Source organism: Bubalus bubalis, chromosome 14 (genome assembly GCF_019923935.1).
Source record: "Bubalus bubalis isolate 160015118507 breed Murrah chromosome 14, NDDB_SH_1, whole genome shotgun sequence".
In the NCBI taxonomy this organism is placed as follows: Eukaryota; Metazoa; Chordata; class Mammalia; order Artiodactyla; family Bovidae; genus Bubalus; species Bubalus bubalis.
This window is the reverse complement of record NC_059170.1, coordinates 24,803,171-24,827,201: the sequence shown is the minus strand read 5'-3', so window position 1 is coordinate 24,827,201 and position 24,031 is coordinate 24,803,171. Positions and strand designations below refer to the sequence as shown.

General features: G+C 43.9%; 1 protein-coding gene and 1 long non-coding RNA gene across 3 annotated transcripts in view; one reads left to right on the top strand and one right to left on the bottom strand.

The window, feature by feature from the left end:
- Positions 1-368: 368 nt before the first annotated feature.
- On the bottom strand, positions 369-18,069 carry RAE1 (ribonucleic acid export 1). Of its 2 annotated transcripts, XM_045162656.1 has the most exons (13): positions 17,903-18,069; positions 17,408-17,485; positions 15,021-15,117; positions 14,333-14,437; positions 13,308-13,400; positions 9,217-9,303; positions 8,187-8,273; positions 8,000-8,071; positions 6,917-7,024; positions 4,718-4,824; positions 4,558-4,633; positions 3,784-3,978; positions 369-820 (listed from the first exon to the last, which is right to left on the bottom strand). In XM_045162656.1, the coding sequence occupies exons 3-13, from the start codon at positions 15,108-15,110 to the stop codon at positions 734-736; spliced, it is 1,107 nt and encodes a 368-aa protein (XP_045018591.1). In that variant the 5' UTR covers positions 15,111-15,117; positions 17,408-17,485; positions 17,903-18,069; the 3' UTR covers positions 369-733. The 2 variants fall into 2 exon arrangements, with proteins under 2 accessions (XP_045018591.1, XP_045018592.1); XM_045162657.1 differs by lacking the exon at positions 17,408-17,485.
- A 101-nt stretch (positions 18,070-18,170) lies between these two features.
- LOC112578762 overlaps positions 18,171-24,031 on the top strand; it is a 30,247-nt gene continuing 24,386 nt past the window's right edge. Inside the window, exon 1 of the long non-coding RNA XR_006639953.1 lies at positions 18,171-18,289. This is a non-coding gene — a long non-coding RNA (uncharacterized LOC112578762). The remainder of the gene's footprint in view (positions 18,290-24,031) is intronic.

Here is a 24,031-nt window from a genome sequence, read left to right as displayed (position 1 = left end):
CACAAAGGCATCACCCACTTGGGCTTTGCCCACAAAGGGCTGTCCTTCAAAACAGGAAGAACCATGTTCCAGTCACCAGGACACCAAGCAGAGGTGAAAAGCACTAGAATGTCAAAGATGGGAATGAGGGAAGCAAAAGAAAAGCACATCCAAACTCTGTCCAGCAACGCTTGGAGAGGCTGCTGCTGGACATGCTACCAGGCAGAGACAACCCCAGCTCAGGACTATCTCTCCTGAGGGGCAAGATCTCTCATTTCCGAAAGGGCATCTGCAATCACAAACCAAAACCCAACGAGGACGCTGAGCAGGACAACCACTTCAGAGCTCACGGGTGGGTGAGAGGAGAGTCGGACAAAGGGAGCTTAGGAGACAATCTTCAAAATGTTTATTACAAAATACAGTACAGCCTCGCCAAATGTTTCCCAATGTTCTCTGATACATACACTGGATGAAGTACTGCAAATACCTGGCAGGCGCCCACGTGAATCTAGGGACGTCTATAATGATTTGAATCTCCTTGGAGGTACAGACGAAACCTGTAGCCGGCAGTGGAATGGAGATGGACAGTCACTGCGACCGCCGGGCTCCTGCCTGCTGAAGAATGACATCGTTTTCTCCAGAGGTTGAAATCCACATCCAGGGCTGACAACCTACTGAAAGCTGGGATCCAAATTCGTACAGAGACGAGGCAGAATGGAGAGAAAACTCCGGACAACCCACAGGTCTCCAGCCACTACTTCTTATTCCTGGGTTTTAGCTCTTCAGCTGCATTACGCAAGAAAATGTAATTTTTCTTTTGGGGATTATAAAATTCATGTCCCTAAAGGGGAAAAAAAACAGTATCTTAAAAACTGATGAAAAATCAGGTTAGCATTTTGTGGGCACTTTTAACATGCCAAGTCCTATGCCCTGTGTGTGAAGCATAATCTCTTAGGAGTGAAAGAGGTAAATGGAGAGCAATAAAAGTCAAATCTTAAACAAAAACTTCAGTCCCCAGAGAAAAGGTTAAGGATGTGGGACTTGCAATGTCCCCTTGGAAAGATGATCTTTTACATATTTCCCTCTTCAGCACTGAGACTCCTGTCAACCTTCCACCCACTGCTTTACTGCTGAGACGACTCCCCAGACAGCACAGCCTGGAAAGGGAAGGCTGGTGGAGGATGAGCTGCAGGCTTCTCAGTACAGGAGACGCCTGGTCTGTGACGTGAGAGGGAGCAGACGTGCCGTCCCAGATGCCAAGGGAGGTGAAGTGCAGGTGTTGGTGTATCTACCGGGGAGGGAGGGGCTACATGACACTGGGGGAGCTGGAAACACCCAGCTCAGGCCAGGCTGTGAACGACGAGGGGAGAAAGGAATGGCAGCCACAAAGGCTGTAAGTGACAATGACAGTGACAGGAAGAGAGCAGAGTGGGGACAAGACAGAGGCGTGGAAACCCACGGTAACCAAAAGGCCTGGAGCACAGAGGTGGGCAGGGCCTCTGGGTGTACCCTGCCACCTGCTCTGCAATGGCACACTTTATTCTCATTCCTTGACAGTTATGCCGAGATGGTTCTAGAAATTCTGCTCAACCAATGACCAATCATTCTCATAATATACAAAATATAGCTTTTCTTATTGGTTATGCTAAAGCAGCAACCTAATATTAATCACGTAATCATGACTCCATACCACAGATAACTGTCCTTCAACTAAGAACAATGGAAAACTCCTAAAACAACTTTTTTTTAAATTAAAAGATTATAATTAAGTATTTCACTGTAAATTGACATTAACTGTTCAGATTAAGGGATTCTGAGCAGCATTCAAATCAATGAGCTTTGTTTGTACATTTCTTTCAATCTACAACTATTTTTTCAAGGCTTGAAAACAGAACCCTGAGTGTCATGTGAGTAAAACATGGAGTTTTGATGTGGTTGCAGGTTGAGCAGGTGAAGAAGAGGAGTTCCATTAGAGGCTCACGGGGACACTGGGGCCTCAGGCCAGAAGCTGGCTCCAACCCCAGACAGGCAGAACCAAAAACAGCATACTCTTTGTAAAACCGAGGGTATGGCTTCCACAGGTGAATGGATAAACAGTGATCCCAGACCACGGGATACTACTCAGTCGTAAAAAGGAACGAACTAGTGACATACTCAACAGCAAAAAAGTGTACCTAGCGTATGACTCCATCTGTATAGAATTCTAGAAAACACAAAGTCATCCGTAACAACAGAAAGGAAATCAATGTGTGTGTGAAAGAAAGCATTACAATAATACACAACCTTTTGGGAGATAACTGTTTGTTAATCTTGACTGTGGTGATGGTTTCCTGGGTATATAAAGATATTGAAACTGATCAAAGTATACTTCTTACATATGTTATGTGCAATTTACTGCATCTCCATTACAACCCAGTGAAGTTGCTTAAAAAGGGGGCGGGGCGGGGAGGGGCAGCTGCATGGCTCACAGAAGCAAAGGCTCCGAGAGGCTGAACCTCCCCCAGGCCAGAGCAGGCAGAACAGGTCAACAGTGTGCTGAGCGGGCAAGATGTACTGCACGGGCCCAGCTCTTCTGAGAGAAAGAGACAGGCGATTCCAAGACTTCTGCCCCACTGGCCAGGTGGTGTTTAAGTAAAGAGGAACACAAGGGAAGCAGCAAGCCTGGAGGATGAAAGGAGACGGGTCGGAAAATCCACCCAGTTTTTATGTCCTAGGTTAAGATGCTCAGGGGGTACCCAGGTGCAGACACCCCATTGGGATGGGGACACAGGGAGAACTGGGGCGTAAGGTCAGGAGGCAGGTTAGACACAAGAGCCACTAGCTTATGCTGGAGGTGCTTCATGAATGCAGATGCACCTTGAGGAACCTGAAGGAGAACTACAGAAAAAGGCCTGCATGCAAGAGTTGGGAAGAAGAGCAGAAGCCACCAGAGATGGTGAGCAGTCAGGAGTAGGAATACAACAGACAAAAGAAATGTCAGAGACCAGGGAGAAGGCTTTGTGAACGGAAGAGGAAGGGGTGGCCCACAGTGCCCAACACAGACAATAAGCAGCTTCTGGACTGGACGAGGACAAAGGCAGCGAGATCCCAGCTACAGCTCCAGGAAACTGAGGAGGAGACAGAGGTGGGGAACAAGAGGGCAGGCGGTTACCCCTCTGGGCGAGTTTACCAGGAAGGGGACACTGGGATTCGTAACGCTTGTTTCAGAACAGCTGAAGTGCGTGCTTACAGACCGCAGAAGGAGACAGGGGACAGGAAGAGAAGATGGAATAACAAGAGGCAGAGAAGAATGGAGTTAAGTGTTTTGGGGACAGGAGGGGAGGGGGGCAGGACGAGTGAAGACAGACACATGTGGAGGCGAGAATGTGGCTGAAACCTGAGTGTGAGGGTCAGTTCTTTTACCATGGCACTGGGATGACTCAAACACAACCAGGACCCCATCAGTCTGTAACTTCCCTCCCCAAACAGCAAACAAACAAAAAGCCTATGCCTCTGGTGAAGGCTGGGCACCTTGCCGAGCCCTCGTCACTCTCACCCAACAACCCCCGACATCCCTGAATGACTCAGATGCCCCAGAGTGTCGGCTGCTGGGTTTACGCTGACCAAGCAGCTCACGTGGGCATGTTCTCAGGGAAAGGCCGAGAGGGAGGCCCTGCTGCTTCCTGCTGCGGTGAGGTGATGGTGACAGGCCACGTGCAAGACACACAGCACGGCTGGAGAGGCCTCACGACCAAGCTCAGGCCTTCACACACCAGAGCCTGGCTCTGCTGCAGACGGCGCCAGTGCAGGCCTGGGGACTCTCACCTTTGACCAGTCGTAGCTGGAAGCATACGCAAATATGTTTCCATTGTGATTGAAGCAGCAGGCCGATATCGGCTGATCTAACTGTTCCGAAGTCTTTAGTTTTGTTCTGGCATCTTTGTCCCAAAAGCTGAATCTACCATCAGATCCCACAGTGGCAAGGGTGCCATGGACAGGATGGAATGCAATTCCATTAACCTACGAAGGATGGATACATACAATGAGGAGCAGAGAAGGGAGGAGAAAGTGGGTTTTTGACAATGCAGACTTCCTGGTTCAATGAGAACATAAAATGAACAACCATAATTTCATTAGAGCTGATGGCCTGCTGATCACATCAGAAACCAGCCCCGCTTCCTGAACCAACTGACAGCCCAGGACTGAACCTTGTCTCTTGTTAAAAACACAAATCAGCAGAAGTTACTAAGTATGTAAGCTAGTGGCACCAAGGAGCAAACCTCAGGAAAATGCCTTTTTCTTTTTCAGCAAATAGCAATTTCTCAGTTTTAGCTAAGCATACCAACTGTCTACCAGCACTCATACAGGTGGAAGTTGCTCCCCAAAACTCCTAAGCTTGCATTTCAGAAACAGAGAGAATGAAGAGAGTCAACATGTTCATAAAAACAGAAAACCGAAACCTCCCACGTAAGCCATTTATCCCTGCACATGAACACACACAATGACAGTGATCTTTTCTGATCCCATAATGACTCAGCTATCCACCGCCAAGTCTAGTTTCTAGACACATTCTCAGGATTAACATTTCTAAAAACGCACCGCATAGATGTCCTGAGGAGCAGAAGTGTTGGTCCCGTTAGATCGATGACATTTAAAGGTGAAGTTATCCTTGGCACTGAAAAACAAAGGCCCAACTCAGCTTTCCTTCAAAACAAAATGTCTCACACGAACACCTGCAAGCTGGCCAGGCTTCACTTACGGATTTGGGGGGTTGATGTAGTGGATAGCAACTCTCCCCTCGATGCTTCCCAGGGCAAAACCTGTCGGCTTGTTCTGTTTGTCTTTAAAAATAGCCACACATCGATGCTATAGTTGGGGAGAAAAAGCATATCATCATCATGTGAAGTGTAACATTCCATAAATAACGTGAAAGTAAACAACTTTTACTCCATTTTTGGGTTTTGAAAGAACCAGAAACATATTTCTCAAACACGATGGAGATTTTTCCATTCCTCCAGTAGGCATTGTTTTTTTATTCAGCCACATGATTTTATGAATAAACCGCAGACCACATGCTTCCATCCAGGAGCTGCTGCTCCCCTGCTGCCCTGCAGGCCTCGCGGTCACTGCAGCAGGCACGCACCCCTCAGCCCCACCGGCTCCTATTCTGGCACTGACCCCCTGGTGGGTTGGGAGGACACGTCACTTTGATCTGCAGCATACCACTGACTAAGCGAGTGCCCTCTAGGAAGTCACCCAGTGTCCCAGGGTCTCTGCGTCCCCAACTGGAAAAGGGAAGTAGTGTTGGCTGGGGGAGGATGTGGGAACAAGGGTCAAGCATACAGTGGATGTGGCCAGAACTTTCTAAACCATGAATAAGCTATGCAAAAGCTAGACACTGCACTTGATCCAACACTGAGCCTGAGGGCCCAAAGGAGGGTCTCCTGGACCCCACAGAAGATCCCAAACAAACAGCCCATGGCCCAGTCTCCAGAGGCAGAGACGCACGGGTCCACACTCCTGTTGTCATTCAACAAGAGCTGCATTCGAGTTGGAAGGACAGAAATGGTCAGATTCGAAACCACACACAGGGTGCAAGTGAGGGTAGTGGTTAATAAGATGGGGGAGGAGAAGAGGAAGGGCAGTGAGTAAAGGACAACTCCTGATTTCTGGCCTAGCCAGAAAAGGTGGAGGCTCCACCTAGTGAGATGCAGAGCATATGGGTAGGAGCAGGCTGGGGGCAGTGGGGAGGCCCTGGGCCTGGTATGGGATGCTACTGGGCTGAGATACGTTGGCGGGGGCGAGAGAACAGGGGGACATGCATAGGAGCCGTCAGACTGTGAGTGCCCTTGTCAGGAGCACAGGGGTTAGGTAGCTAGGGATCCAAGACTCCAGCCCACCACGCATGCCTAACCAACAGGCATAAACAGCAGACGGGACCATGCTGAGGTTCAGAAGGCAGTGGCCCAGGGCAGACGCCTGGGGAACCTCAAGATACAGCAAAGAAGACAAAGCAGCAAGCAGAGGCAGGAGGTAAGAGACTGGCATTATAGAGCCCAAGCACAAAGTCTTAAGAACATATAGTAAGAATATCAGTGAGTGCCACGGTTGTGTTAAGATGAGGGTGACAAGTATCCACTGGAGTTACTGACTAGGAAGCCATCAATGGCCATGCCCGAAACAGTTTTGGTGGAGAAACAGGGGCAGAAGTCTCAAAGGAGTGGGTGAGAAATGAGTAGGAGGTAGGGGAACCAAGAAAGCTCATTTAAGACACTTGACTTACAAGAGGAAAAGGTACCTAGCTGGCTGAGGATGTGGGGGTCAGAAGAGGTTTGTTTCCCAGGATTAGACTTGAATCTGTCTTATGCCAATGAACAAAAGTTGGGGAGGTGAGAAGGGGGTAAGACGAGATACAGGAGGGAGGTGGGTGGCTGATAGCCTGAGGCTCCTGAGAGGTGGGTCAGCACAGAGCCCAAACAAAACTGGCCACTGGAGAGCGTGGCCCACCCCTCAACGGTGGGGGAAAGGCAGGGAAGAGGCAGGTATAGCCAGAGTTCTACGTTCAGCAGGAGTAAGATGAGGAAGCTTCCAATTATCAGCTTCTGTGTTCTAGGACTAGAGGCTGCAGATCAGATCTGCAGAGACAAAGGCCAAAGGAGTGATGGATCGGAAGAGAGTGAAAAAGATCTAAGAACATGTGGCAGGCAGGTGGAGACCGAGCTGAAGGCAGAAGCTATGGATTCATGATAGAACCAATTCACTGTGGTGTGTACCCATTCAGCAGCATTCTGCTACCCAGGGGATGTCTGCCAAGGACGGTATTTACCCACTAATACTGTTTTATATCCTTAAATTCACCTTCTTTTAATATCCGACAATATAACAATTTCCACATGCAGGCACTTACTCCCTAAGATAGATGCTAAATACAAGCTTCCTGATCTGATTCGTGACTCACCTGATGCTTCAGTGGAGACTCTATCCTCCTGAATTCAGAAGGCTGATTCTCTAACTGATACACAATCAGGCCCCTCTCCGCAGTTGCCACCACAGCCATAGGATATATCTAGGAAAAACAGGAAAGCAGAGACCTACTTAAAGTGGGGTGTGCTCTTTTGTATACCAAAGTATTCTATCAATTTTTTCAAAGTTGCAAAAATAAGTGAATTTTTTTTTTTAATTTAACAATCCAATGGTATTTACATGTTTCAAGGTAATCTAGAGAAATCATATTTGAAAGTAGAACATACCTTTTTAAAAGACTCAGTTTTTAAAAAAACTATGAAATATTATGAAACATTTATTTAGAACATTTACTGAGGAATAGAGAAGAAATGAAAATCATTGTTCTACAACGCCCTACAAATGATAACAGTTGTCAGCATTATGGTATGTTTTCTCCTGTCTTTTTTTTTTGAGTGTTTTTTTAATACACGTGTGTATATGTATGTTTCTGTGTAATTCACGTCCTTTACTAAAGCGTGTCCAGCGAGCACCGCTCCACGCATTTTCCTGAGAACACTAGTGGTGGCCATCTAAGTAACATTCCCTCAAGTCAAACAACTGTGTCTATCTAGTTGGCCCACTGGGTCATTTCCAATGTTTCACTCGATTATACAGAACAAAGAACATTTGCATCTCTACTTTTCTCATGATAAACTCCTGAAAGTGGAATTATGGGGCAGTTAGTACACTCTTAAGACTTATTGCTACACCAATAGAGAAAGTTCTTCAGCTTCTATCCCACTCAGAGACAGACACCAAAGGATCTAGTCCCACATCACAAAGTTATTGCCAGTTTTTGTACAGTACGCATCATACCGGTGCCGGCATGGCCTGTGACTGAATATGTTCACATAACAAGTGACTAAAAAAGTGTGACATCCAGTTTTCTGTAGTTCTGGAACATATGCAGTACAAAAATCTAGGTTTACGACAACTGAGGCAATCCAAACTACATCCCACATCTATAATTAAAGTCTAAAGGGCTTTTACGTTGTCCTCTAATTTAAGATATCATAAAAAAGAAGAAATTCCTTACCACGTCAGCACAGTAACACCTTTCAGGGAGCTGTAACACCATCATAGGATTTGATGATCGTGTATCCCAAAACTGAAAGACAAAAAAAAAAGAACAAGTGACCAACCATTCAGAACAAACATCCAGATACTGTAGGAATAATGTCCACCTTGGTCAGGCCAGGAAGTCCCTCGACTATACAGCATACCTTCAAGGTCTTATCCCAGCTCCCAGTCATCACACAGCTGTAGTTTGGTGCTTTGATCCAATGTATCGTTTTGACAGGAGCATCGTGCTTTCAAGACAAAACCAAAACAGATCAAGGTAAATGTAATATAACATGCCACACAGCTTTGGTTCTGGAAATTCAAAGAGAAGGAATCTTAAATATTGAGTTCATACTCAACAAAAACCAAAGGATAGTTTAGTCCTTCCCCATGACCAAAACATTCTGTGTAACATTCCATACCAACAAAATTTAATTTGATTTGAACCATAATTAACTAGTATGAGTGAAGGGGGAGGTACTCAGAAACAACTCACAGGGAAGAACTCCACCACAGCTGTGTCACTGAGAAGACAAACATTAGAGATCGAAGAAGTGCCCTAGCACACAGTACTGCCGTCTCAGGGTATGTGACACCTTCCTGAAAATGTCTCAGCATCAAGAGGCTCTTCCCCACCAGACCTGACCCTCTGGTTCTAAGCTCTCTCCTCTTCATGGTTTCTACTTTTCTTAGCAGTCTTCACACAAGAACCTGCCTGCCATCCTCAAGCAGGCTGTAAAAGCTCCTGAAACAGGGAAGGGTGCCTCTCACTCACTGCTGTGTTTCTACTCCAAGGACAGTGCCTGCGGTATCACTGGCAACTGATACATACTTGTCTAATGAACAAGTGACCAAATGCAGCCTGGGACAAGGCAAGCCACACACGGGTGCTGGAGTGCTGAGGATCAGTTTTAACACTGCCTTTTACAGATCTGAACATCACTAGCTCCTTATGATGCAACCTTCAACCACACAAATGCAGAAGACCCTGGATAGAACTTGTGAAACACCAGTAAAAACAAGACTGCTCATAAAATTGGTGTTATTTTGTGCTTAAGAGGTTTCTGGTATATTTAAGTCTAATTGATTTGGTATAGTTGAACTGCACCTTTCCTGTAACAAAGAATAAGAATCATTACAACCCTGCCTTGCCCAGCATCTCTGCAGAGGATAAATTTTATTATTTATTACCTGTGCAATCTGTATCGCCTGGTTACTATTGAGGTCCCACATTTTGGCAGTTTTATCACATGAGGCTGTAAATACTTTGCTCCCATCCTAAAACAAAGTAGAAAAAATTCTGACAATCTAATAAAAATTCTATATGTACATTTAGATATTAGATTGAACATACTGAGGAAGGTTTTATTTTGCAATTTTTATTTTTCCAATTATTTGGGGGCTTGTGTATTGCAAACTACAATGCCATATACAAAACACATTTCCAGCTCTTTTCAATCATCAATTTTTTTCTAAGAGAGAATGTGTAAACAGGTTAATAAAAAATTTAAACAGCATTTAGAGTTATGTAATGAAAAGCAAGTCCCTCCCTGACCCCAGCTCACTGTTCAGAGGCAGTCATGGTCACTGGCAGGTCTCTAGGAATAGCCTTTTACATCCTGTATCAATGTGTATTACCTACCAGGAGCCACTTACATTTTTTTTTCTTATTTTCATCAATTTCAAGCCTTCACAACAGGTACAAGAAAAGTACAATGAATACTCACAAACCCATCATCTAGGTTCCCAAGTTAAACATTTTGCCACATATACTGTATCTTTCTCCCTGCAATTTCTGCTCTATACCACACATGTTCAATCATTATTACTTGTGTTCAGTTCAACGTCTAATAGCATTCTGAAGTGCATGCAATAAAACTACACTAATTTACAATGATCACTGGTCCAATATAAACTACAGAACAGCTTAAAAAATTGGCAATCATCGTGTTATGGTTTTAAAATATTCACATACAGAATTCATAAAGTACGTCAGTCAATTATGAAGTACAAGACAATTTAAAAACAGTAAGTACCAAGTTGAAAATCTAGACCAATCATCAACTCTTTTTCCTAAAGGGTGATATAGTAAATATTTCAGCTTTGCAGGTCAAGTGGTCTCTGTTGCAACTCCTAATTCTGCTGCTGTAGCTAGAATGCAGCCATACACACTGTCAAATGAATGAGTGTGGTTGTGTTTCAAGAAAACTTTATTTACAAAAGTTAGCAATGGGCCAAATTGGGCCCATGGGCCATAATCTGCAGACCCCTACCACTTCATTTCTGGTTCCACAGCTCAAAGATTTACCATTATCCTTCCCTAGAAAAGCTTATTTGAAGTCACCAGCTCTCCATCTGAAAGAAGAGAGAAAATCTTCTCTATTAATGAGGCTCTAAGGGTAAGTCCACAAATCCTTGGAAAGATGCTAATGTGGGCTGTCCTGAGGCTGAGTGAAACACTGGCCCCTCAATCTCATGAAATGCTGACCCTACCAGCAGCAGGATGCCAGGCCCCAGTGGACACACCAAGACAGAGGCCAGTCTATCAAAAGGCTGGGGCAGAAGAATGAGATCCCTAAATGCTCCCAAATCAGCTCCTCTAAGCTCCACCTGCTGTGTCCATGCAGCGAGCCGTGTCCTTGGACTGCTGGAGAATCACCCTCACCAAGCTGGGCTTTTACACCTCGAGGGTAACTCTGGCTCTTCTGTGCCTTTCCATACATGCCTTCCTCTTCCAGGCCAGCTCCTATTTCCTATAAGCCCCTGTGAGGGAGGCTGTCAGTGCATGGGCTCTGGAGCCAGAAGGTCCAGGTCTGGGCTCAGCCTTTCCCTATGTTCCCTCAAGCACGTCTCTTAACCACTCCCCACAGGTGCCATGCTAGTCTTTGAGTGACTGGATAACAGACTCAGAGAGATTACGTAACTTGGCAAGGCCAAAAAGTGAAGATAGAGCTGAAATTTGAATCCACACTTGGAATGGACGACAGCGCTCTAAAGCTATAAGCAAATGGTTTGCTTTTAAGATTCAGCTCAATTCTTGCCTCATCTGTGAAGATTTCAGTGCACCCTTCCCAAACTTTATAGTTGCCTTCTGGGTTCTGTCCACCCAGCACAGTGCATTCTGCCTCTCTAAGAACTTAGCTCCCTGAATTGGAACTCTTAATGTCTATATTTCTCCTCCACTAGACGGCGCACGACTCTAATGGAGATAGAGAAAGGAAATGGGCGGTGTACATTTCTGTACAAGGTGACTCACGAACACTTGAGCAACAGAGTTCTGGTGTCAGGTAATTCTATTTCTTACCATACTCGATAAGAAACTTACCATTCTGATCTGTTCTCTCATCAGTAAAGAAAAACAGGTAAAATAAATCAGAAGTATTTAAAATCTACTCAAATGGCTGTTTTTCTATGTGTAATTTAAAACTATTATTAATCTCATAATGACCTAATCAGACGAATCAGCAATACATTTACAGATGACAGAAAATGCCTTAGAGAAGACTTTCAGAGATGATTAAAACGGGAGCAACTCAAAATATTCATAAACAGAATATTTATAAATTATAAATTTATAATTTATATAAATTATATAAATGCTATGTGTAAACTAAATACTATCATATAAATGCATGGTGTGAGTAGTCTGGTGTTTCTCATAAAATTAACATAAATTTTTCATATGACTCGGCAAGCCCACTATTAGATATAAACTCAAGAGGAAAGAAAATTTATATTCATGGAAAATCCAGTATACAAAATGTTTATAGCAGCATTTATTCACTACAACCAAAAATGCAAAACAACCCACATGTCCTTCAGCTTGTGGACGGTGAACAAACGGTGACCACCCATACAACGCACCACTACTCAGCAACAAGGAGGACTAACTACTGCCAGATACAAGCTGGATGGGCCACAAGCGCACGGAGCTGAAGGCAGCCCGACTCGAAAGGATTCTGGTGATGGCCTTCTAGTGAAGGCAGAAACACAGGGACTGAAAACACACCAGTGGTCTCCAGGGAGAGCGGCTGAGGGGGATCTGACTACAAAGGGCAAGAGGAAATCTTTGGGCTGATGGATCTCTTCTATATTTTGATCACAACTCTATGAATTTCTCAAAACTCACAGAATCATACACTTACAAGGTTCAATTTTACTGCCTGCAAACTACATCTAATAAAAAAAATTCTATGAGCCCAGGGAGGGACCTTGAGACTTAGCTTCCTCAGCACATCTGCCGACTCTGAGTCAGGCGCTTTTGTTTTCAGCTGCCAGCAGGAGAAGGAGGGGAGGGAGGCTGGGCCCTTCAAAGCCAAGGCTCCTGCTGAGCGTGACTTCACCATCCCTGTTGGCTTCTTTGTAAATGGTATACCTTCATTAAACTCCCCAATCACCTACCTTCACCCCTCAAAAAAAAAAAAAGAAGAGCTCAGAATTGAATAAACTCAAACACATTAACTTATAATACTAATGTTCAGTATTTGGGAGGAAAAAGAATTTCAAAGAAAGGAAATATTTCAAAAGTCTAATAATGGTAAAGGATTAATTTTCCCCATAGGACTTACTTCCTGGGACTGTAAATTTCTAATTTTAAAACAACATAAGCTCCTGGCACATCAAGAGACATAGGAAAAGCTTTAATTGTCTAACCCCTTGCTCAAAAAACGGCAACCTGCTCCAGTATTCTTGCCTGGAGAATTCCATGGACAGAGGAGCCTGACAGGCTACAATCTATGGGGGGTGCAGGATGCACAAAGAGTCAGACATGACTGAGCAGCTAACACTTTGCTCAAGGAGACAGGTCAATAAATTAATGGAATTTTTAAGCAAGAAGCTTTCAGAGAGACTAACTAAAGCTAATATAACAAAAGTTAACTGACTATATTATGAATATCAATCAATGACCATATTTAAATTCAGAAACAGCATTTCTAAAATGTGCATGCTGCTGCTGCTAAGTTGCTTCAGTCGTGTCCGACTCTGTGCGACCCCACAGACGGCAGCCCACCAGGCTCCCCCGTCCCTGGGATTCTCCAGGCAAGAATACTGGAGTGGGTTGCCATTTCCTTCTCCAATGCATGAAAGTGAAAAGTGAAAGTGAAGTCGCTCAGTCGTGTCCGACTCTTAGCGACCCCATGGACTGCAGCCTACCAGGCTCCTCCATCCATGGGATTTTCCAGGCAAGTGTACTGGAGTGGGGTGCCATTGCCTTCTCCGAAAATGTGCATGCATACATGCTATTTGTATTTCAGGTCACATAAAAACATAATGAAACTTACATCACTCCAGCAGACATCTAGCACAGGCCCCGTGTGCATCTGCTGGGCTTTTGGAATAGTCTGTCCACTATCTTGAACTTCCCAGCATCGAACCTACAGTAATAAAACAATGCAGACACAACAATTAATGATAACCCCTATGCTCCCAGCCATAATCAGATAAACACAAATTTACATGACAGACACTTTCCCCTATCAAACTGATGTAATAAAATGAATAATACTTGGCACCAGCAAGGAGAAGCTGAAATCTGAACCAGTGGTAGCTGTACCCTGTGTCTCAGATACTCCCTTTCTGGGACTTGAGGATTTCCCATGATGTACTTTGTATGCGTTATCTGAATTCATCTCTACAACAGCTAAACCTCTGTGTACTGTCATCTCCATCTTATTTCAGGATATGAAGCTTAGAGAAGATAACTGGCCTAAGTCCCTTACTTAAGTCAGCAGCAAAGCCACTATGCATTTATCTGATTATGAGTATGGTTAAATGGTTCAAGTTTGTTCCAACAAACCACCTGCACTTCTTTTGTGAAGTGCTTCTAAACATCCTTTGCCTTTTTTTCTACCAGAATTTTTATCTTTCTTTTTGAATACTACAATTTTTGTTTGGTAAGTATAGTGTTGATGCAGGACTGTTAATATAGCTAAAGGTGAAAAACTTTAACATAGCCTAAAGAACATTTTCAGGATGCCTAGAAGGGAAATTCACACAGAGCATCAGGGACAACATTTATTTTCCATGAATACGACACATGATCAGGGAATACACTTCAAGATACTGAACTAGAGTATGAATTTTTGAATGATGCATATGATTTTGCTTTCTTAAAAAATGGCACAAGAAGTGATCGATGCCTGCCATTCAGAACGGTTCAGACTCTTAAACTCATTTCTTTTAAAAAAGGTCATGAGTAAGCCGTAAGTTTGCTTTATTCACCTGGAGCAAAAACAAACAAAAAACCCAGCCCTGCTCATACAGAGAGATACATGACAGAGAGAACATGCATTGAAGAAGCACTTACATCATTAGCCCACGATCCTGCAATAAGAAAGTTTCCCGGCAAGGTTGGGGGGCTAAATGATAGACAACCAATGCTATCATCAGGAGAGGATGTTACTTCAATATCCTGGGGTGGAAAAAGTCCATGTTAAAGTGTATACATCATCACGATTTAATTCAAAATTGCTTTCTTTCTCACCAACACATCAAGGTCAAGCGTCCCTGTTCCCAAGAACTAAGTTAATCAGATCTCACTTACTTGGATAAAAAGGCGGAATGTAACCCAGCCAGTGAAAGTACTGGCACTGTTGGACCCCAGGCAGCATCTCAAAGCCAGGCCTGCAGCCACGCTTCCCAACAATGGCCCACCAGGTCATTCCTGCCCCGCAGTGCTCAATCATCGTCATCACCTGCCTCCCTCTCCCAGAGAAACTCTCATTCCACAGTTGTGGACTGGACCCTGGGCACCTGCAATCTTAACAAGCACCTCGTGTGATTTTGGTGACTAGGAATGTTAGGGGAAATAGGACACCAGTCCAGGGGACACACAGTTCCTCTGCTCCAGTATTTGAGAAAGCAGGCTGAACAAAATTTCAGCATTTTCACCTCAAAGGAGGCTCCCACACCAACTGGGATTCTCTTGCTATCATGGAGGTGGGACTCTCTGGCCTGTGCTGTTTCTAAAATCCCTGTGAAGCTGTATGTGGTACCTTCATAGGGTTGTGATTATCTGTGGTTGTGCTGCCAAACATGCTGGTCCCACCAGATCCAAAACCCGAGGTTGTTCCAAACAGACTCATTTTGGCCCTAAAAAATAATGGAAAAAGTAAAGGACAGGTCCTCTCTTAAGTAATAAACATCGCTAAGAGGCAATAAAAAGATACAGTTAAGTTATAGAAGGGATATAGAGAGTAAATAAATAAATGACTTGATGTCAGGCTTCTCTCTTCTGAGGAGATTTAAATATGCAACAAGCAGAGTGCCTTTTAACAATAAGCTTTCTATTTTTAGAATAGTTTTTAATGGAAAATTACAAAGACAGGAGAGTTCCCATATATCCCACATCCAGTTCCCTTCTTCCATTCATCACAATTAATTAACCAATATTGATACATTACAGCAGAGTATTTTTTAGTCACCAGCTAGAAAATAAATTCATTTTTACACAGTTTGAGACACAGTGCTGAGCAGCAGGAATGCAACAGGAAACCAGCAGAAGGCTGTGTTCTTCCAGGTTCCCACTTAGTGACAGTTCACTTTCCTCATACAAATTTCTGCACTCTGGTTTAGGTCACTATTTCTGCATGAAGTTACTAAGAAAAGCAACCAATCTTGGCAGCAATCACAGGAGTTTTAGAGTAATCTACCTTTATCTGGTTTGGCATTGTGCTGGACATTTGCCCACAAGAATTCCCCACTTTGAGTTTTTTAGGGGTGCCGTAGTCTAGTAGGCCCACCTAAGTTAGAACCATGCCTCTGCCACTCCCCAGAACTGGGATCCTAATCTGACCAAGCCTCATTTTCCCTATTCTGCAAATACAGAGAATATTAACACCTTCTCCAGGGTTGCTCTGAGTATCAAATCAGATTATCTATGTAGAAAATGTAGTATCTAGTGGACAATGGGTCATAAACAAGTTTCCTTTTTTCCTTACAAGGAGAAAGTATACATATTATAACTCTCTGATGATTCACTTACATTGATGTCATATTTTCAATTCTGTAACTGGTTAGTAAATTCTTACATCCAGCTGCCTACCCAAAGGAGCCTTGCAGCTGAGTGACATGAGATAACAAGAGTAGCATCTCTGATGATGACAACACAGAATATGAGGAATTTTAGAAGATATCTGAGTTTCCTGAGCTTCAAGAAAAATAATCAAGTGTAGACATACTAGGTCTATGAGTACATTAATATCTCAAAAAGTGACTCTGTGCAAGGATGTGGCACTTGCTGACCACCTCTGACTCAAATGATTGAGATGTATTTGGAACATCAGCTAACTGTGTGAACAAAGGAATGACAAAGGTTCTGCAATCAAGTCCAGGAACTAAATATATGATTTCGGGCAAATTATTTAGCCCCACTGGCTCAGACAGTAAAGAATCTGCCTGCAATGCAGGAGACAGGGTTCAATCCACAGGTCAGGAAGATACCCTGGAGGAGGGCATGGCAACCCATTGAAGTATTCTTGCCTGGAATATCTCACAGACAAAAGAGCCTGTGGGGCTACAGTCCATGGGGTTGCAGAGTTGGACACGACTGAGCAACTAACACTTTCTCATCTACAAAAATAGACACTAAGATCCACTTGAAGTGAAGCTGCACACATAGTGCCAGAAACCTCTGTTCCCTCCTCCTCCTCAACCGTGGAGCATTAATCAGCCTCTGTGGACCATATGTTGTGCAGGACACTGGGAACCCACAACAAGTTCAGAAGGCAGGTGTTCATCTCTAGCCTATCTAGTCTCTCACTCCCTCCTTGAGCACCCCAGCTCTGAGGGTTTCCTTTCTGCCTGTGAACACAACAAGCGCCTCCCAGTGTGAAGCATTCCTACCAGCTGTTCCTGCAACCTGGGGTGACCCGGCCTCCCCCAATGGAGGGAGTCGCTTTTTGAGATTATTAATGCGCTCACAGACCTAGTATGTCTACATTTCATTATTTTTCTTGAAGCCCAGGAAACTCAGATACCTTCCCAAATCCCCAGCTTTCTCAGTGCCAATTTTCAGGTCCCACTCAAAAGGCAGCTCCTCTTGTGAACTTTTGGGGTTGATGGAAATGGTCTAAACTGCACCGTGATGATGCTTACACGACTGTATTAAACTTTCCAAACTCATCAAAATGTGCACTTTAAATGGGTTACAGTGTGTAAGTGACGTTCAGTGAAACTCTTGGAGCATCTTTGTTTTAAAGTCACCTCCTCTCCTCAGAAGCTTCCCTGCTTTCCGAAGGTATAACACCTGATCCTCCATCACTAGCCCCTTTTCTTCACAGCACCGGTCCCCATCCGGGACTTGTCTGCAACCAGCCCCCTCCCCAGGAGAGTGCCAGCTCCAAACGGCCCAGAGCTGTCTGAGAGCTCCCCTAAAACACACCTGGTCCGCAGCACAGCGGCTGGCGTTGTCACAGATGCTTGCCTGGGCGGAGTGTGTGCACACGGATATAATAAAACACTTGGCGGAGGAAAGCAGAAAGAGAATTAACTGCAGACAGCGATAAGTGTAACAAAGGAACTCAAGCACGTTACCCTGGGAGAGACTACCAAGAATGGTCAGGGAAGGTCTCCGAGGCGGCCGCTTGCGTCTGAGGAGAAACCAGACGTGTAACCAGGAAGGGCAGAGGCGATAGGGGCTGCCATCGACTCTGCCCTTTCTCGGTGCCTCAGTTTCCCCACAAAAACGAGGGGGTCAGACCGGCGGTGATCTTAAGGCACCCTTGCAACTCCGACGTCCCTCCCAGGGGCCACTCAGGAAGCTCGCCAACGGTCCGGCTCGCGCTCCAGCATCTCGCGGCGGGACGCACTCCCCCGGGGACCCGGCCTCAGCAGCGCCATGGCGGCGGGGAACAAGGGGAATCCGCACGGGGCCTACCTGAGAGTCGCGCAGCGGAGGGAAGCCGGCAATGGGAAGCGGGAGCAGCTCGAGAGCCTGCGACCCCGCTCGGGCGCGGAGGAGACAAAGGCGAGGTGACAGGAACACTAAGCCCGAGGGACTGGGGTCCCCTCACGCCGGCCGAGGAAATTGCCTTAATTACCGCGGAGACACTACGCATGCGTCCCTGAGCCACTTCCTTTGGCGTCCGGAAGTCAGGGAAGGAAAGAAAAGGCTTCTCCGCCCTCAAGGCAATGGCACATGCGCAGAAGCACTATCGAGCCTAGAAGTCCTCGGGCCAGCAGTTTGCGGATTGGTCGAAAGTTGGTGTCCGTCGCAGTTGCCGAGCGACCGCTCTGATAATTCCGTGGTCCCGGCAGGAGAAAGGTAGTTAGAATCTTCTCTTGTGAATTTACTGTAGCAGAATTCTGATTGCAGCCAATTCACATTCAAGGCCATCCTTCGAATAGCTGGTGGTTTGCTGCCTAGGTCCCTACCGTGGCCTCCCTATTTGCGACTAGGTTATCTTGAGCCATCTGGGCTCTATGACCTCAGTTTATAGCTGTAAAATGAGGACAATGATGCCTAACTTCCAGGACTATTCTTAGCTAGGCTCAAGAGAAGTAACACGAGTGAAGGTCTTTTGTTAAGTGTAAGGTTCCATAGTAATATTAAGGGACTGTTGTGGCGCACATATGCCAATTCTGAATCTATCAGCTGGCTTCTCCCTCCCCCTTTATGAATATCTAAAGGGAAAAAAGGGGGGTTGTGGTACATACACTGAACCTTCTCCTTTTCTACTCAGTGTGGGCTGCGTACCAAAAACCTTGACATCTGAAGGTGGGGGGGACTTTCAGGGGGGGAATCCGGGGGACCTAGTTATAGCATAAAGATTCAGAAGGTCCAGTGTCGGTCTAAGAACCTACAGTTCTAGCAAACTCCCAGCTGAAGTCGCCAAACGGACCACAGTTGAGCACCAAGAATCTATATGTTTAGAAATCACTTGGGGAAACTGTTTAAAAAATAACTGATGCCTGGGCCTCACTCTTGAAGATTCTGATTTAGCTGGTTTGGGGTGGAATAGAGGGAATTGATATTTTTTAAAAGCTCTCAGTGATTCTAAAATGCAGCCAGAGTTCAAGAACTCTAGTCTAAATAATCCTAATAGCTCGTTTATTGTCTGGCTGCTGTTTATTATCTGGCTGCTCCATCTCCTGTAATTTCCAGAGCAGCCCTATAGGGTAGCTGTCTCCATTTTATAGAAAAAGAAAAGAAGGCTGAGAGAGGTAATGTGACTCGTCAGACATCAAACAGCAGTTAAGCGACAGAGCCAGTTTAAGTAGGTCCTGTACCTAACTCTCCCAACCAGCAAAACCTTAGAATCATCTCTGACAAGTACTCCCTCCTCAGTGACACCTTTCCTCATTCTTTCCCACATGAATCATCTCATACCATCTCTCCTTTCATCTTTCAAAGTCCTCTCAGTGCTTATCATATTCTGTCTCATATGGTCATGGGTGTATTTGTCTTGTCTAGCTTCCTAGATTTTAAACTTTGTGTTTTATGCCCACATATATGGCACCGAGCACAGTCTTACATATTTTGAGGTTTAATATGTGTTGAATTATATTTTCCACGTCCAAGGAATCTTCCAGAAGCCTCTGTTATATACAGATTCTTGTATAATACTGGTTATTCAGCATACTTTAAAAAAACTTTCTGCTATTTAGGAATATGTAATTGACAAGCTGCTTTTGCATACCCTATCAGTGGAACAATAGTAGCAGCCTGTGTACCAAGTATAGCAATAACATTCCAAGGGTGTTATTCAAACCCACACTTGCCCTAACAGTTACACTACAGAATAGCTATTATTACGTTATCCCCATTTTGCAGTCAATGAAACAAAGGCCAGATTGTAACTTCTCCCAGTTACAAAGGCAGTGAGTAGAAGTGGAACTGGGATGCAAGCATCCTGCCCCTCAAAATATGACTTTACAAATGGAAGACAGGCTGTGGTGTCACCTAACTTTTCCCCTCAGAAACAGGAAGAGGGATCAAAACCATCTATATCAGGCGGTATGATTATTGAGCCATAAAATAAAGGTGAACTTATGAAAAATAAAAAGTAATTAAAATTCAGTTTTGGTCATGGCTATTATTCACATTAGTAAGTCCTTCTGCAGTGTTAACACAAGGGGATATTTATGAATGACTATAGAGCTTCCCAGGTGGTGCTAATGGTATAAAGAACCTGCCTGCCAATGTGACGTAGAGAGTTGCAGGTTTGGTCCCTGGGTTGGGAAGACCCCCTGGAGGAGGGCATGACAACCCACTTCATTATTCTTGCCTGGAGAATCCCATGGCCAGAGGAGCCTGACAGGCTACAGTCCACGGGGTTGCAAAGAGTTGGAGATGACTGAAGCAACTTAGCACACACACATACAGTTTATATTCCGTTTTTAGGTGAGTAGAGACTGAATATATTTGTAATTTTAGTATCAATTTCTTTTCATTTGAAGTGATCTTTAATTCTTCTATTTTAAAAGTCCTAACATGTTGTCTTAGGTTTTTGTAAATAGCTTGGTTGCAATGAAGCACACATTAAGTGTAGCTTTACAAGGAATTGGGGGCATCTAAAAAGCAAGAGAGTTCCAGAAAAACATCTATTTCTGCTTTATTGACTATGCCAAAGCCTTTGTGTGTGTCACAATAAACTCTGGAAAATTCTGAAAGAGATGGGAATACCAGACCACCTGACCTGCCTCTTGAGAAACCTATATGCAGGTCAGGAAGCAATGGTTAGAATGGTACATGGAAAAACAGACTGGTTCCAAACAGGAAAAGGAGTACGTCAAGGCTGTATATTGTCACCCTGCTTGTTTAACTTCTATGCAGAGTACATCATGAGAAACGCTGGGCTGGAAGAAGCACAAGCTGGAATCAAGACTGCTGGGAGAAATATCAATAACCTCAGATATGCAGATGACACCACCCTTATGGCAGAAAGTGAAGAGGAACTAAAAAGCCTCTTGCTGAAAGTGAAAGAGGAGAGTAAAAAAGTTGGCTTAAAGCTCAACATTCAGAAAACTAAGATCATGGCATCTGGTCCCATCACTTCATGGGAAATAGATGGGGAAACAGTGGCTGACTTTATTTTTTTGAGCTCCAAAATCACTGCAAATGGTGACTGCAGCCATGAAATTAAAAGACGCTTACACCTTGGAAGGAAAGTTATGACCAACCTAGATAGCATATTGAAAAGCAGAGACATTACTTTGCCAACAAAGGTCCGTCCACTCAAGGCTATGGTTTTTCCTGTGGTCATGTATGGATGTGAGAGTTGGACGGTGAAGAAAGCTGAGCGCCGAAGAATTGATGCTTTTGAACTGTGGTGTTGGAGAAGACTCTTGAGAGTCCCTTGGACTGCAAGGAGATCCAACCAGTCCATCCTAAAGGAGATCAGTCCTGGGTGTTCATTGGAAGCACTGATGCTGAAGCTGAAACTCCAATACTTGGCCACTTGATGCGAAGAGTTGACTCATTGGAAAAGACCCTGATGCTGGGAGGGATTGGGGGCAGGAGGAGAAGGGGACGACAGAGGATGAGATGGATGGATGGCATCACTGACTTGATGGACATGAGTTTGAGTAGGCTCCGGGAGTTGATGATGGACAGGGAGGCCTGGTGTGCTGCGATTCATGGGGTTGCAAAGAATTGGACATGACTGAGCGACTGAACTGAACTGAAAGCTGATGATACAAAATGGGTTCCTGTGTAGAAGTACTCAATCTCACAAAGAAAGCCTCACGGTTTTCACAACCTCTTGTGTCTCAGACTCTTTGACCCCATTCCTGAAAACAATGGCCTGAAAATATTATAAAGAAATATCCACCCAAAATAGTGGAAGAATTTGAGAGAACTATAGGGCTTCTGCCAGCAGAGGGAGACCTTGACTTCTTTTTACAAGATTGTTTTCTTGATGAACAGAAGTCCAAACAGAAGTAATGTTTCTCAATAGTTTACTACAAAAACATCCCGCTGAAAATATTTTTTAACATCTATGTACTTGTGGCTTAGCTTTGATAGCATCTCTTCTTTTCAGCATCACTGAAGAGGTATTTACATCAAACAGTTCAAATGAGATACTCAGGGAAGTCATGGAAATCCCAGAGTGTTTTTTTGCCTGTTTTGTAGAAAGTGCAAAATGGGTTTATTTTCCCATGAAATCATGACTTCTGAAACCAATTAGCATCATCAATGATGACAGTTAAATTTCCCAGAAACCTGGGGATATTATGAGAGCTTTTATTTTACAAGGGTGATTATGAGCCCTTAAGGAAAATCCAAGATTCTCTGAACATCTTTCTGTTGCACCAGTTTTTATTCACTTTAATTATAAACAGATTCCAACCCAAATGTTCTTTCTTGATTAAAATTATGAAAATATTAAAAATAAATACAGATGTAGAGAGGATGTCTGTTGTCAGTTGCCATTTTAAACAGCTGCCTATTTTACAGTAATCCTTTTTAGAAACAAATCTTAAGACTTAGAATTCTAGCTGGGTCCCAAACAGCTACTAACGTTAACTTTTCATCTGTATCTAATAAAGACAGGGAGCTAAGCCCAACTGCAGTGTATTTTGCTCTCCTCTCTCCTCCCATTTTTGTTTCCCAAAATAAATGAAAATTAGTTTACATAAATTTCTAACATAAACTTGAAAGGAATTTAATTATCCAAAGTGAATGTATCTGCAAACCTTTTTTAAATCTATTTTCAGATTTTAATGACTATGGTAGATTTTTTTTTTATTGCTCCTCATTTTGACAGCATACCCTAATCCAGACTTTCTGTGGCTTAACCACATATTTCTAAGTTGGTATTTTTCTCTTTTACAAAACTTGTCAAAATTCAATGATTATTAGATGTTAAGGGAGGAAGTGTTGTATACATTCAAAGAAAAACTTGCAATTTATAACATGTCTTTTAGAATTTGCAATAGTCTCACAAGTAAGTCAAATTAACGATATACCAAAATATACTCAAGAGGAAATATCTGGTTCTGATGTGACTAGAGAACATAATGTAACAGGCTTGATATCAGAGACCCTTACAGGGCAGTGTGCATGCCTGGCCACACATGACACACTTAACAAGCACCAGCACCATGATTAAAGCGTGAACTATGGAGTCAGACTCCCTAGGAGTAAGTCCCAGCTCCACCGCTTTGCAGTTATGTGACCTTGGGAAAGTTACTTAACCTCCCTGCACGCTTGATGCCTCATCTGAAAATGCAGATAGGAAAGGTACTTGCTTATAGGGTTTCTGTGACCATGAAATTAGTTAATGCTGGTAAAGCACCTAGAAAAATACCTGGCAACATAATAAGTGCTATACAAGTATTTTCCTTCATTATTGTATTTGGCCTTATTTACTCCGTCTTGAGTAGGGCTGGCTTAATGGCTGTGCCACCCGTGCAGTCACAAAGGCCTTATGCTGAGAAGGGCCCCATGCTTGGTTTAAGTCTCTGCTGCTATCATCTTGAAATTCTTAATAACTCTGAAACAAAGGACCCTACACTTACCTTCTTCATTGGACCCCGAATATTCGGTACCTGGTCCTGCCCTGGAAATAGATGGTGTCACTGTCCCCTTCTGCTACATCTGGCTGGGGCTTTAGACAGGCAACAGCCTCCATGTTCTCACCTGTAAACTGTGAGTCTAACTACTGCCCTGACAAGGCTCTTGGGAGAGTTAAGTAAGATAATATGTAAGCAGTGATTGGCACATGTAAGTTCTCAAAGGTATATTCTGTTCACATTTATCGTGATAAAAATTAACCCAACGTTTCTTTACTTCTCCTGTAAACACATATTCTTGCCTACAATTACAAGAAACTTTTCAGTGCAGTTAAAAGTTTGTTGAAAATACAGATAAAATCATAAAACTCATCTCTGGAAAATTAAGATAGGTTTATGAGAGGAAAAGATCACACCTTTACTGTTATCAGTTCAGTTCAGTCGCTCAGTCGTATCCAACTCTTTGTGACCCCATTAATCAAAGCACACCAGGCCTCCCTGTCCATCACCAACTCCCGGAGTTCACTCAGACTCACGTATATCGAGTCAG